Below are 15,087 nucleotides of genomic sequence, written 5' to 3'. Positions count from 1 at the left end.
TGTATGTGGGTGCTTGGAATAATTTGGTTTTCACCTGTAATACATAAAAGGTTTAATCATGTAAGGAAGATTAAAAAAAAAAACCAACCTGGTTTTACCTATATTCATTGTAATCATTTCATTTGAAAACCAAAATGTAACCACATTATAATTTTTATTTTGCCTAAAAGAAGGTATATAAGATGTAAGGGAAAGAATAGAGATAGAATTAAAATGGGCTGGAAGGAAAATATCAAGAATGACAGAGTTAAAATGAGTTAGAAGGGAAACATCAGGAATGAGAGAGTTAGAGGGAAAACATCAAGAATGAGAGAGGGAGAGCTGTAGAATAGCAGATAAGAATCCTCCAGGCAGGCAGCTACCACCCCCAGCACCCATTGGACTCTGTAACCTATAAGACCCACTCCACCACCCAAACCGACCAAATCGATCATCCTCCCCCTGGCCAACCATCCCCCACAAAATCAGCCCCTAGAGGTACAATCACCACCTGCACCATTTGGAGGAAGAAATGAGTGACTGGTCTCCCAGCTGAACTGCTGCAGTCTGTAGGGCCTAGGGCCTTAGAATACATCCTGTGCCCTGCCCCTCTCATCTCAGTTCCAACAGCCAGCAAGCAGGTAAGAGTCCTCCAGGCAGGCTGCTCCATCTATGCTGCCACCCACTGGACCCTGTAACCTGCAAGACCCACTTTACCACCCAGGCCCACCGAGGCCATCATTCTCCCCCTGGCCAACCATCCTCAGCAAAGTCAGCAGCCCCTGGAGGCAAAAGAACCACCTGCACCCAAGGAAGAAGATCAGCCTCCCTGTGAACAGTCCTCTCCAGCAACATCAGCAAATCCTATAGAGGCACAAGCCCCACCCACACCAGAGGGAAGAACAAGCACAGGCAAAATCTATACTAATTGGAAGAACAGACTCCAAAGTACAGGCACAACCCACACCAGGTAGAAAAACAGACCCTATGGGCACAAGTAAAGCTCACACCAGCCAGAAGAACTCATTGATAGAATAGATCTAGGCACTCAAACCCCCTCAAACCTCAACTGAGACAACGCTACTCGACCTGACAACCAGCCAATCACCAGAACCCTTGGATATTCAGGGTAAAAGACAATAAAGAAAACAGACGATAGAGGAACAAAAGACCCATCCAACAAAGACATAACGAGAAGCAAAACCTGCATCTACAGTTATCCCAAACCCAGATGGGTAAATAGCAGTGAAAGAATACATTCAACAGTGTAAAGAGCAATATGGTACCACCAGAACCTAATAATTCTACAACAGCAAGACTAGAACATCCCAATGCAGATGAAAAAGAAAATGACCTTAAAAATAGCTTTAGGAAGATTACAGAGGCCCTTAAAGAGGAAATGAAAAATTCCCTTAAAAAAATCGAGGAAAAGACAAATAAAAATTGGAAGAAATCAGTAAATCCCTTAAAGAAAGCCAAGGGTGGGGGGAACAATCAAACTGGTGAAGGAAATAGTTCAAGACTTGAAAATTAAAATAGAGGCAAAGAAAACACAAACCGAGTGAATGTTGAAAATGGAAAATCTGGGTAAATGAACAAAAAGTACAGATATAAGCATAACCAACAGAATACAAGAGATGGAAGAGAGAATTTCAGACATTGAAGATACGATAGAGAAAATAGATTCATTGGTCAAAGAAAACGTTAACTCCAACAAATTCTTAACACAAAACAACCAGAAAATCTGGGAAACCATGAAAAGACCAAACCTAAGAATAAATAATAGGGATGGAAGAAGAAGAAGAATTCCAGCTCAAAGGCACAAAAAATATATTCAACAAAATCATAGAAGAAAACTTTCCCAACTTAAAGAAAGACTGTGAAGATACATGAAGCTTGCAGAACACCAAATAGACTGGACCAAAAAACAAAGTCCCTTTGCCACGTAATAAATAATTAAAGACACAAACATATAGAATAAAGAAAGAATATTAAGAACTGCAAATGAAAAATGCCAAGTAACATATAAAGGCAGAACTATCAGCATTACACCCAACTTTCCAGTGGAGATTCTGAAAGTCAGAAGGTCCTGGACAGACATTTTGAAGACACTAAGAGACCATGAATGCCAGCCCAGACTACTGTATGCAGCAAAACTTTCAATCACCATAGACATAGAAAACAAAATATTCTAAGACAGAACTAGATTTAAACAATACCTATCCACAAATCCAGCCCTACAGAAAGTGCTAGAAAGAAAACTCCAACCCGAGAAAGTTAAATGCACCCACAAAAACACAGGCATAGATAATCTCACACCAGCAAATCCCAAAGAAGGGAAACAAACACAATACCACCATCACCAACAAAACCAAAAAATAACAGGAATGAAGAATCATTGGTCATTAATATCCCTTCATATCAATGATCTCAATTCGCCTATAAAAAGACACAAGCTAACAGAATGGATATGAAAACAGGATCTATCCTTCTGCTGCATACAAGAAACACACCTCCACTTCAAAGACAGACATTACCTCAGGGTAAAGGTTGAGAAAAGATTTTCCAATTAAGTGAACCTAAGAAAGAAGCAGGTGTAGCTATGCTAATCTCTAACAAAATAGACTTCAAACTAAAATCAATCAGAGATGGAGAAGTCAGCTGGGCGGTGGTGGCATACGCCTTTAATCCCAGCACTCGGGAGGCAGAGGCAGGCAGATCTTTGTGAGTTTGAGGCCAGCCTGGGCTACCAAGTGAGTCCCAGGAAAGGTGCAAAGCTACACAGAGAAACCCTGTCTCGAAAAAAACCAAAAAAAAAAAAAAGAGAGAGAGAGAGAGAGAGAGAGAGAGAGAGAGAGAGAGATGGAGAAGTCCACTTTACACTCATCACAGGAAAAATCCATCAAGATGAGTCTCAATTCTGAACATTTATGCCCCAAATATAAGGATGTTCACATTTGTAAAAGAAACATTACTAAAGGTTAAATCACACATCAAAGTCCACACACTAATAGTGGGAGACTTCAACATCCTACTCTCATCAATGGACAGAAACTCAACAGAGAAATAAAGGAACTAACAGAGGTTATGACTCAAATGGATTTAACAGACATCTATAAAACATTTCACCCAAACACAAAAGAATATATCTTCTTCTCAGCACCTCATGGAACCTTCTCTAAAACTGACCACATACTCAGTCACAAACCAAATCTCAACAGATACAAAAAGATTGAAATAACCCTCTAAATCTTATCATATCACAGTGGCTTAAAGTTAGAATTCAACAACAACACAAATTGCAGAAAGCCTACGAACTCATGAAAACTGAACAACACTCAAATGAATCACCACTGGGTCAAGAAAGAAATAAAGAAATTAAAGACTTTCAGGAATTACCTTGGCAGTGGTGGCGCATGACTCTAATCCCAGCACTCAGGAGGCAGAGGCAGGTGGATTTCTGTGAGTTCGAGGCCAGCCTGGGCTACAGAGTGAGTTCCAGAAAAGGCACAAAGCTACACAGAGAAACCCTATCTCAAAAACAAAAAACAACAACAAACAAAGACTTCAATGAAAATGGATGCACAACATACCCAAACTTATGGGATATTATGAAAGCAGTGCTAAGAGAAAAGTTCGTAAGCACTAAGTGCCTAAATAAAGAATTTGGAAAAATTTCACACTAGTGATTTAACAGCACACCTGAAAGCTCTGAAACATAAAGAAGCAAACTCGCCCAGGAGTAGACAAGAAAATAATCAGACTGAGAGCTGAAATCAATAAAATAGAAACAAAAGAGAACAACACAAAGAATCAATGAAATGAAGAATTGGCTCTTTGAGAAAATCAACAAGATAGACAAACTTTTATCCAAACTAACCAAAAGGTAGAGAGAGAATATCCAAATTAACAAAATCAGAAAGGAAAAGGAGGATGTAACAACAGACACTGAGGAAATCCAGAGAATCATTAGGTCAGATTTCAAAAACCTGTACTCTACAAAATTTGAAAATCTAAAAGAAAGGGACAATTTTCTGGATAGGTACCACATGCCAAAATTAAATCAAAACCAGATAAACTATTTAAATAGTAAACCCTAAGGAAATAGAAGCAGTTATTAAAAGTCTCCCAACCAAAAAATGCCCAAGGAAAGATGGCTTCAGCACAGAATTATACCAGAATTTCAAAGAAGAGCTAATACTAACACTCCTCAAATTGTTCCACACAATAGAAACAGAAGGAACATTGCCAAATTCTTTTTATGATGCTACAGTTACCCTGATACCCAAACCATATAAAGATGCCGCAAAGAAAGAGAATTACAGACCAATCTCCCTCATGAACATTGATAAAAAAATATTCAATAAAATACTGGCAAATCGAATCCAAGAACACATCACAAAAATTACCCACCATGATCAAGCTAGCTTCACCCCAGAGATGCAGGGGTGGTTCAACATATGAAAATCTGTCAATGTAATAGACCATATAAACAAAGTAAAAGAAAAAAACCACATGATCATCTCACTAGATGCTGGAAAAGCCTTTGACAAAATACAACACCCCTTCATGATTATAAAGCTCTTGGAAAGATCATGGATACAAGGAACATTCCTAAACATAACAAAAGCAATATACAGCATGCCCACAGCCAACATCAAATAAAATTGGAGAGGATCTCAAAGCGATTCCACTAAAATCAGGAACAAGACAAGGCTGTCCACTCTCTCTATACCTATTCAGTACAGTACTCAAAGTTCTAGCTAGAGCAATAAGACAACCAAAGGAGATCAAGGGGATACAAATTAGAAAGGGAGGAGTCAAACTTTTGCTATTTGCAGATGATATGATAGTATACAAAAATGACCCCAAAAATTCTACTAGGGAACTCCTATTGCCAATAAACACCTTCAGTAATGTGGCAGGATACAAGATTAACGCCCCCCCCAAAAAAAATCAGTAGCCCTCCTATATACAAATTATAAATGAGCTGAGAAAGAAATCAATGTAATATCGCCCTTTACAATAGCCACAAATAACATCAAATATCTTGGGGTAACTCTAACCAAACAAATGAAAGACCTGTATGACAAGAACTTTAAGTTTGAAGAAAGAAATTGAAGAAGATATCAGAAAGTGGAAAGCTCCCCCATGCTCGTAGATAGGTACGATCAACACAGTAAAAATGGCAATCTTACCAAAAGCAATCTACAGATTCAATGCAATATCCATCAAAATCCCAACACACTTCTTCACAGACCTCAAAAGAACAATACTCAACTTCATATAGAACAAAAAACCCAGGATAGCCAAAACAATCCTGTACCATAAAGGAACCTCCAGAGGCATCACCATCCCTGACTTCAAGCTCTACTATAGAGCTACTGTAATGAAAACAGCTAGGTATTGGACATGTGGTCAATGGAATCAAATTGAAGACAGTGACATTAATCCACAAATCTACAAACACCTGATTTTTGACAAAGAAGCCAAAACTACAATGGAAAAAAGAAAGTATTTTCAACAAATGGTGCTGGCATAACTGGATGTTGACATGCAGAAGATTGCAAATAGTTTCATATCCATCCCCATACACAAAACTCAAGTCCAAGTGGATCAAAGACCTCAACATAAACCTAGTTATACTGAACCTAACAGAACAGAGAGGACAGTCTAGGTCTCTTGGCAATCTCCTCCTTAGTTTTCTTCCTTCTTTCCTTTTTCTTTTTTTCTTCCTTTTTTTTTTTTTTTTGAGACAGGGTTTCTCTGTGTAACAGCCTTGCTTGTCCTGGATCTCACTTTGTAGATCAGTTTGGCCTTTGAACTCACAGAGATCCTCCTGCATCTGACTCCCAAGTGCTGGGCTTAAAGGCGTGCACCACCACCACCCTCCCAGCTTCTCCTCAGCTCTCGTGGTGTATTATTTCCTTAGATCATTGTCAGCATTTGTGATTCAGGACATGTGGAGTAACAAGGTACTGAATCTTTGGTTGGGTGCTCTGATCCTGGACTTCTCTATTTAATGGCTCTCTGACAACATATTGGTGAACATCGTCTTCTTTAGAGAAATGGAAAAGCTTTAAGAGTCAGCTAGCTCATTTTGGCCTCCAATGGCTGAAACACAGTAGTATTGGTCAGTCCAGGAATATCCCTCTCTCCTTTTTGTCTCTTTTTACAATAACCAAGTCGAGAACACGCCAATTAGCATCCACAATGCACCCCAAACAGACTTCTGCTTCCTTGCTCCAGTTTTTCTTGGTCTATAGCAAGGATGCCCCTGACTCAACAGTAGGCCCACTCTGCTGCAGGTCAAAACATCATGCTTCATGGGAAAATCTTATCATTCCTAACACCGATTCAGTCCACATGTTCCTCTGCTCTCAACCCAGAACATTGGCAGCAACTTTTTTTTTTTTTCCAGACAGGGTTTCTCTGTGTAGTTTTGCGCCTTTCCTAGAACTCGCTTTGTAGACCAGGCTGGACTCGAACTCACAGAGATCCGCCTGCCTCTGCCTCCCAGTGCTGGGATTAAAGGTGTGCGCAACCACCAAACCATGTGCTTCTCATAGAAAAGTCTAAGTGTGCATTCATCATCCACTTCAATGGGTTTCACAGCTGGGAAGGAATATTGAACTACCTCTTGACACATCACCTGGGGTACATCACAAAAAAGAGCTCCAAAATTTTGTTTGCGGCACTAGGGATTCAACCTGGGGCATTGGACATGGAAGGCAGGCTTCCCATCACTGAACACCAAAGAATATGTATTAATGAATGACTGAGTCTATAAATTAGTGAAATTACAATTATGCCAAGTTACATCCCATAAAAAGAAGAAATTTGGCCCACACTAAGTAAAGGCCTTGTCTCCCAAGAACAGCAGTCACTGAAGGTAGTTGTTGGAGGCCAGTCTGGTGGCCTCTAAATGGTAGACTATAGGAACTGTGGGAATGATAAACTGGATGGTGGGCAGCTTGGGACACATTACCTATTAGGATCTTCCCATCTCTGATACTAGATGAGCTGATTGGGAACAGAAGTTTAACAAGTAGGGGAAAGTGGAGCTGTCTGAAGAGAAGGGGGGTCACAGGAGGGTTGCTTAGGCAGTAGTATGCAAATAGGTATGAGGAGAAAGGGTAGAGAGCATGTTGCTGAAGGCAGGATGTGGTCCAGGTTTGGGGTCCTTACATCTCTGATATTGGCTACTGTACAGAGAGTGAGATGAACAAAATGAATCTTTCTAGCTCCAAAGCACCAGGAGTCTATTGCTGCAGCCCCAGCTGGATGCCCTCGGATGGTGGGAATTGTTAAGTATGTAGCGCCCACGAAAACCCAGAGCAGTTAGCCATTTACCTGCCGAGTCAACAAGGCAACTGGGGTGCCTTTGGGGATGGGCAAAACCTTCAGAGTTTCTTGAAGCTGAATCACCTCTCCGTCCAGCCAAATGTACCTTCTAAGGAAGACTGGAATCAATCAGAGCTCCGGAAGGACATTCACAGAACTCTCCCACTGCAAGCAAGAGAGGAAGAATGCTGACCTTCCAGGCTTGGACTCGCCCTGGACCTGTCCTGTCCTTGACCTTTCTGCCCAGCGGCTTGTTCTCCCAGCTATTCTGAGGATCTGAGGAACAAAGTTGACCTCCGGTTCCGTAGACGTTGGTGCCACCATTCATCCTTCTCCACTGAGTCCTGGAAAGACACTCTCCTGCTTCTCCCAGAAACATCCCGCCTCCAGTCCCTCACTGGTCCCAGAGGCATCCCTGCCAGCACCCCAATGGCAGAGCAACCCAAGCGTCTCTAGAAACTCTGCACTCGGCTGGGGAGACCATGTTGTGCTGCCTGCTGCTGACCTCCTGTTTGTCCTTGTGCAAGTAACTCAGAGCTTTTTGAGGGCTTGGCTTAGCCTCCCGGTTAATGGCGTGATACCTGAGAGTATCTGTTAACGTTTTTATACGTCACTCACTATTACTTTTTGTGTGTATTTTTTTAAAAAGTGTATTTGCAATGTTTAATTTCTCAATGTTATAAGCATTTAAAAATGTTATCATGTAGTTTTATGATTTAGTTTTTTTCAAAAACATTTTTTATGTGTATTTAGTGTGTATGCACACATGTGCATGCCATAGCACACATGCAGAAGCCAGAGCACAACTTTTGGGTGTCGTTCTCTCCGTCAGCCATGTGGGCTCAGAGACTGAACGTAAGCTTGGCAGCAAACACCCCTATCCACTGGGCCATCCCACTCGGTGCTGTTGATAGATCTTAGTGTCTCTAGAGTAAGTCATGGGATAGACACCCTATAACACAGTTTTTTCCATTATTAGTGTTTGCTTCAATGGCTTCCGGTTTCCAGTACGACAAACCATGCTTAAGTGAATGTCTATATTTTAAAATAATTTTCCGTAGTTTAGATTATGTCTATGACATGAGTTTGGCCTTTCGAATTGCGTGCCTGAACTTGGGGTTTTAAATGCACATTGATAAGTTATTGCGGGGCTTCCTTTCAGGCGTCTAGCGCGTGTTGAGTTGCACTAGAAGACCCGGGGGAACGGGTTCTCTCTAACTTTGCTGCTGCTTGCGTCTCTTTTGTGGCAAAGCAGGTTTTCCCACTCATTTCATCAGCCTGATTTTCCCGGTAAGAAATGTCTGTCACGCCGGGTGGTGGTGGCACACACCTTTAATCCCAGCACTCGGGAGGCAGAGCCAGGCCGATCTCTGAGTTCGAGGCCAGCCTGGTCTACAGAACAAGTTCCAGGAAAGGCGCAAAGCTACACAGAGAAACCCTGTCTCGAAACACCCCCCCCCCCAAAAAAAAAATGTCTGTCGTCTATTGCTGTCCTGCCTGCTGTCTTGACATCCAGTCTGAGCCAGCCCTCCTTCACTTTCTGATCTTGCCACTGTCCCTCAGTGCTGCTGACTAGCAGCTCAGCAGGCAGTGTGCTAGATAGTTGAGGATCAGTCTCCTCTGGAGCTGGACCAACTGTGTGACCTTTAGCAGGCAACCAGTCTGCGGTGGATGATTCTGTCAGCATCTGCTTCTAGCATGTCTGTGGGAGAGCCACACTCTTGTCCCCTCTGTGAGCTGCCACTACTGTCATTTTTTTATAGACTTTATTTATTTTAGGTGGATGAGTTTTGCCTCTATACCTGTGTACCATGAGCTGCAGGGCCTGTGGAGGTCAGAAGAGGGCATCGGATTCCATGGAACTGCAGTTACAGATGGTTGTGAGCTGCTGTGTGGGTGCCGAGAATTGAACCCAGGTCCTCTGCGTGAGCAGCAAGTGCTCTCAGTTGTGCTGGCTCTCGGTGTCAGCCCGGGTTGTTGTAATGTCTTCACAGAAGGGCTGACTTTGGGTGAGCAGGTGCACAGAACAGACTCAGCTCTGAAACCCTTTCTCCCTCTCCAGGTGCTGTCCACCATGTTCCTCCTTCTGATTGTCTTCGCCATTTTTGACTCCAGAAACATGGGGGTCCCCAGGGGCCTAGAGCCCGTTATCATTGGCCTCCTGATCATTGCCCTTTCTTGTTCTCTGGGCCTCAACACCGGCTGTGCCATGAACCCAGCTCGAGACCTGAGCCCCAGGCTCTTCACTGCTCTGGCAGGATGGGGGTTTGAGGTCTTCACGTAAGTACCAATGGTAGGAAGGAGAGAAAGGGGGTGGCTGCCATGCTTGAGCAGGGAGGACTGAGCCCTGACTCGGAGACGCAGGAGGAGCCTGTGGACCAGATAGCAGAAGCTACGGGCACTTTGGTTAAAAATGAACCATTTTTATTCTATAACTTGTCTACAGATTGACTTTGTGACCAAATCGAAACTAGATTTGACATCTGATGCTGCCAAGCGACTCCTGAGTCCTTCATTCTCTCAGTAGAGCAGCTTTAGTGGGTATTAGATATGAAGAAGTCCCTGTGATAGAGAAGGACATCTCCAAATCAGCTCACACACTAGCATTTGGGGCAGAAGTTTGGCCTGTTTAAATAGGCCAACTGATCAAAATTAATCCGACATACCATCTAAGATGAGATGAGAAGGGAGAGAGCAGAAGGGCAGAATCCATGCCAGAAGATGGAGCCGTGCCTGTAATTCCAGAGCCAGGATGGAGAGGCTGAGACAGCACACAGATCCTGAGAGCTCTCTGGCCAGCCAGTTTAGTTGAAAGGGGAGCTTCCACTTCAGTGAGACACCATCTCAGCTCAATAGAGGGAAACTATATATGGGAGTACCTAATACGGAATACGGGCTCCAGATGTACATGCATGAGCATTCACATCTTCATACTCGAGTACACACACACACACACACACACACACACACAGGTTCCTGTGGCAATCCTAGGAACATAGAGTAAAAGATGTCTACCCTGCATGTGTGCTGAGACAGGACCCTGCAGGTAGTCACACCTGGGCACTTCCCCTCAGAACTTGTTTCTGGTACAATGTGTCCAGCTTCAGATAAAGCAGGTAGGGCCCCGCCCATGACAGGGAGATGCTCCAGAAAGGAAACTGGGACAACTGAAATGACTGCCACGGGGATAGCACTCTCATCTCCAGACAAGGCTTCCAGAACGGTTTTTAAACCCAGAGGAGAAACCCTCTCGCAGCAGGGTGCTTCCGGATTTGGGATTTGGGGGTGTGGGAAAGGACTCTGAGAGGGCAGTCCAGCGACCTCTTGCATAAAGTAAGAGTGACATCTGGTGGCTGCTGCGCTGAGTGTCAGTGCTCTCCCATCCAACCCATGCACCGCCCCTCCCTCCATGCTCCCTGTGGAGGAAGGAACTGGAGTTCAGGGAGGGTACTTCCTCAAAGACCTTCTAGACTGCCCCCGGTTGAGACCAGGTCTTCTGGAGTCCAGGACAGAGCTCCTGTCTTCTGCTTATATCCTCTGTTGTCCTCTCTGATCAAAATCTGCACAAAACAGGTGTGAAGGCTGTAACCCCAGCACTCAGGAGGCTGAGGCAGGTGAATTCAGGACCGTCTGAGGGAAGCCTTAGCTGCATAATGAGTTCTAGGCCACCTGGACTGCAGCGTCATCTCAGATAGACTGCAGACCCTGTCTCAGACAGACAACATCTGCTCTAAACAAAAGGCCACAAGGAACAGTCTATGGCCATCAAGTGTAATCATGCAAAGAACAGGCCTGGATTCTTCTATGATCGGCATATTCTCCATTACACCAGGAAGGAAGGTTTTTGATTTCTTATGGTTCTGGGGGATCAACCCCCAAACCGTGTGCACACTGAACAAGGGTTCTCCCACTGAAATGCTCTCCAAACCTTGTCTTGTTAGTTCACTCTAGGACGCCAGAATCTAGTCAGAGCACAGCGAAGTCCTCGCAGGCACCTCCTGTCTATTCCTCCTGTTCGCCTGCTTTCCCTGTGTTATTCTGAATGTGTGCCATTCCCCTGGTTTTTAGGAATAGTTTTCCCCATTGTCTATATCCTTAAGTGATATATTTTGTGCCTCACTTTCCCTAAGCAACCATAGAAGTCATTCCTTTGGAGCCACTTAATAAATCAGCAAACCAACCTCACGAAGTGACCTGCTGCCTCCAAGACTGCATCTTTACGAGAGTGTACAGACCCTGGGGCTTCTGCAGAGAAAAGGGGAATGGTAGTATGAAAGCCTTACAGAGTGAGGACTTGCAGAGTGCCCTGTGGGCTAGGCCACCAAGGATAAGCCTGGTTCTAATGATATTCGGTAGATGATAACTCACATACCGCTTCAGATTTTCTTCAGTCACTATCTGGCCATCAGCATAACTGGGAGTCCCCGGAATCTGTTCCCATTCTGAAGCCCCTCTTCTGTTTTTTTTCTTCACAACCCCCAAGCTTCATTGTTTCACAGTATAGGAAAGACAGCTACTGAATAGCCTCTCTAGAGGTCCTCAATGATGGCCATGGATTCATGGAACCATATATATTTTAATATATTACATTTTATTGGAGGGGTGTATAGGATGGGTGGTACACATACATTACCATGCACATGTGGAGGCTAAGACAGCTTGCAATAATTAGTTCTCTCCTTCCAACGTGTGAGTCCTGTGATACCCAAGGTATCAGGCTTGGCAGCAAGCACCTTTACCTACTGAACCATCTCACTTGCCCAAGCACCATGTTTTCTAAAAGAAAAATAAATAGGGTGCAATCATTCACTGGTGTCATCAGGGTACTGGAATGGGTTCCTGATGTCAGGTACACAGGAAAGTCGAGGATGGGAATGGCCATGCTGTAGTGAGTGTGCTTACACTTGACACTCTTCAAGTTCAAGAGAGGTATGGACACAAGAAAGCTTCACTAGTGAATAACAAGGTAGAGATAGCAGGGTGGCCAAGACATGTCTCACTGATTTCCTGTTTGCTTTCAGAGTTGGAAATAACTTCTGGTGGATTCCTGTTGTGGGCCCCATGGTTGGCGCTGTCCTTGGAGGTCTCTTCTACATCCTCTTAATCCAAATGCATCACTCAGACCCCAGCCCAGAGGTGAAGGCAGAGCCATATGAAAACAAGCTAGAGAAACATGAACTCAGCGTCATCATGTAGTGGTGTGACCGGGTCTAGATTGACTATTCATTTGGTTCTCTCTTCAGAAAAGATGGCATCTGTGTGGTATGCTTTGGTGAGAATTGGGGACGGGGTAGGGGAAAATCTACCCAGTTTTCTCTAGCCATTTGGGACAATCACAAAGGCAGTCATGGAAAGCTCCACCTGTCACCCCTCCCAAGAATAGCACTGTCTCCTGAGGCAGCTTTCTCTCCTGCCTAGTTTATTGCATCTTTGATGGAAAGTCCTCCCAGGTGATTGCTAAAAATTTGGAAACTTGACCATGGACTTGGCTGGACGGCCTCAGAGATCTTTATTGCCCTGTGTGAAACAGTGTCATCAAAGGCTCTGTCTTCACAATCTACAATGTTCTGAAACTCAAAGGCCTAACAGTGGCTATGCTTAACACCTACAGAAATGGGGAGCAAAGAGTTAACACTCCACCAAGCTGAGTGCAGTCACTGCAAAGATGCTGGTATTCTCCCAACCTAGGGCTGTAGAAAACACCAGAAAGCAGCTGGAAAGAACTCTGTGGCATTTAGAAACCTCAAGACACATAATAAATTTGGGAAACTGAATGATTTTTTTTAAATGGAAACCATTTGTCAGATTTATCTCTTGCTCTTCTTCATCTCAATTAATTTCCAAGTCTTTAAGTATGTCATAACCTAAAATATGATTGTAACCTTGGAGGTGAAAAATCCATCTTTTTAGTACAATGTGTTTTCCTAATGGCTCAGTGGAGGACAGACTGTGGGAATAGGCTGTGGCTGCAGTCATATGTGTCCCCAGAAGCCCAAACTGAAAGCTAGTGGGAGCTGACCAGGCACACTGAAGGTAGAAAGAGCCCCTGGGACAAAAGTATGAACAACAGGCCTTATCGCTCACAAAACACTCATAGGTGTCTTCACATTTGATCCCAACATCAATTGTCTGAGGTAAACAACCACAGCAGCCATTTTCCAAATGAAAATCTCAGGTGAATTAAGCAAGTTGCCCTTTACTTTGCAGGGTGCCTTATGCCTTCGAGAAGGTTGCTAGCTAACTGAGGGTGTTAGACACCCCACTCAGGCTTACGTGAAAGGGGGCATCAGCAGCTTCCAGAATGTGTATGCTCTGTAAAAGTCCTCCCGGATCTCAGGGCATGAGATCTCCAGATCCCGTGTTGTTTCAGTCACACTGCTACTGAGGCCCTGATGAAGGACAGAGGCAGCCATCTGATAATTTCCATTTGCAGAGAGACACTCGCAGAGGTCTTTCTTCCTTAGCCACTCTTGATTTCCTCCCAGCCAGTCCTCCCCAGCCTCCTGGAGACAGTTTCTAACTAATGCTGCTTTCAACTGGAAAGAGAATTGCTCTTCGTCAGGGGACGTGCCTTCATCCCACCTGTTAAAAGCCCGGCATTCCTAGAGACAACAACTTTCCAAAGCACTCTGCAAGGACAACAGAATAAGACATGAACGAGAAACGTCTCCAACACCGTGCTGTGCAGCCTGTGGACGCATGGATTCACATTCTAACTCTGAAATTACCTGCATTTTTTAGTTTAAATGCATTTGGGGGGATATTATTGTGCTTAGGTTTTGTTTGTTTGTTTTCCATTTGATGGCTACCAAACATCCTTAGTTCAGAGTTTGTTGATACTGTCTAGGATTTTGATTTCCTGTGAGGATTTTAGAAAATATTAATGCCCAGTTAGTCCTTTGTAGATAGCTCGGGTGGTTCAGGCATACATCAAGGACTGGAAACATGGACTGGATTGAATCCTATGGGCCTAAGTTTTCCTTGAAAGCCATGTCTGGTTGTCAGGATGGACTTGTTGGTGGTGTTCTCAGTGCCTTTGGTTCCTGGTAGATTACATTTGCAGTAGTGGCAATTTTGCTTTCTCCTCCCCCTACTCAAGAACATCTGGAAACATTTGGAGACACTGATGACTGTCACAACTAGGAATAGGGGAAAGAGTTAATGGCTAGAGATGCTGCCACAACAAGGCAATATAAAACTCATGTCAGTTATTGCCAGACTGAGAGACCCTGGAGTTTCGGGCAGTGAGGAGATAACAGGGAGACTGAGGCCCTGCACCCTGGATTCAAGTTCTGTAGGGAGCAAAGATGTTGAACAATCCAGAACAGACCCTTATGGTAGATTCTAATTCTTAGAGCAGGAGGCAATCCAAACTTTGAGGGTTTTTTGGGTAGATTGTGCAATAGATGGTCCATGCAGTTGCTTATTAAATACCACCAGATGAGCAATGGTCAAGATTATGAAGAGGAAGTGTGTGGTGCTGGAGGTCCACCCTAGGAAGGATATCTTAACAGACAAAGCTCCCTTGTTCTACACTCAGATTTACTCCTGTCCCAGATCTACAGTGAACATATTTGTCTCTGCTGGATTCTTCACCAAGAGAATGTCTATGAAGTTACTTGGTCTGTACCAGCATCACCAGCAGAGCCAACACTCTCCTTTGAAAAGAACTCCTTTAGGATTTATAGTTGCAACATCCCTCCCCTCTGCCCCCGCTCCCCACCCTCCATCAGTTGAAAAGTTCCTAGGAGCATTTATCTTAAT

The 15,087-nt window shown here is 43.8% G+C and overlaps 1 protein-coding gene across 1 annotated transcript in view; it reads left to right on the top strand.

Annotated features, from left to right (window-relative positions):
* Positions 1-12,519, top strand: part of Aqp9 (aquaporin 9) — a 44,647-nt gene extending 32,128 nt beyond the window's left edge. The window contains exons 5-6 of the mRNA XM_036194383.1: positions 9,386-9,603; positions 12,345-12,519. Coding sequence (XP_036050276.1) covers positions 9,386-9,603; positions 12,345-12,519 — 393 coding nt within the window. The remainder of the gene's footprint in view (positions 1-9,385; positions 9,604-12,344) is intronic.
* The last annotated feature ends 2,568 nt before the right edge of the window (positions 12,520-15,087 follow it).

This window comes from Onychomys torridus, chromosome 7, assembly GCF_903995425.1.
Source record: "Onychomys torridus chromosome 7, mOncTor1.1, whole genome shotgun sequence".
In the NCBI taxonomy this organism is placed as follows: domain Eukaryota; kingdom Metazoa; phylum Chordata; class Mammalia; order Rodentia; family Cricetidae; genus Onychomys; species Onychomys torridus.
This window is presented reverse-complemented; position numbering and strand designations above follow the sequence as displayed.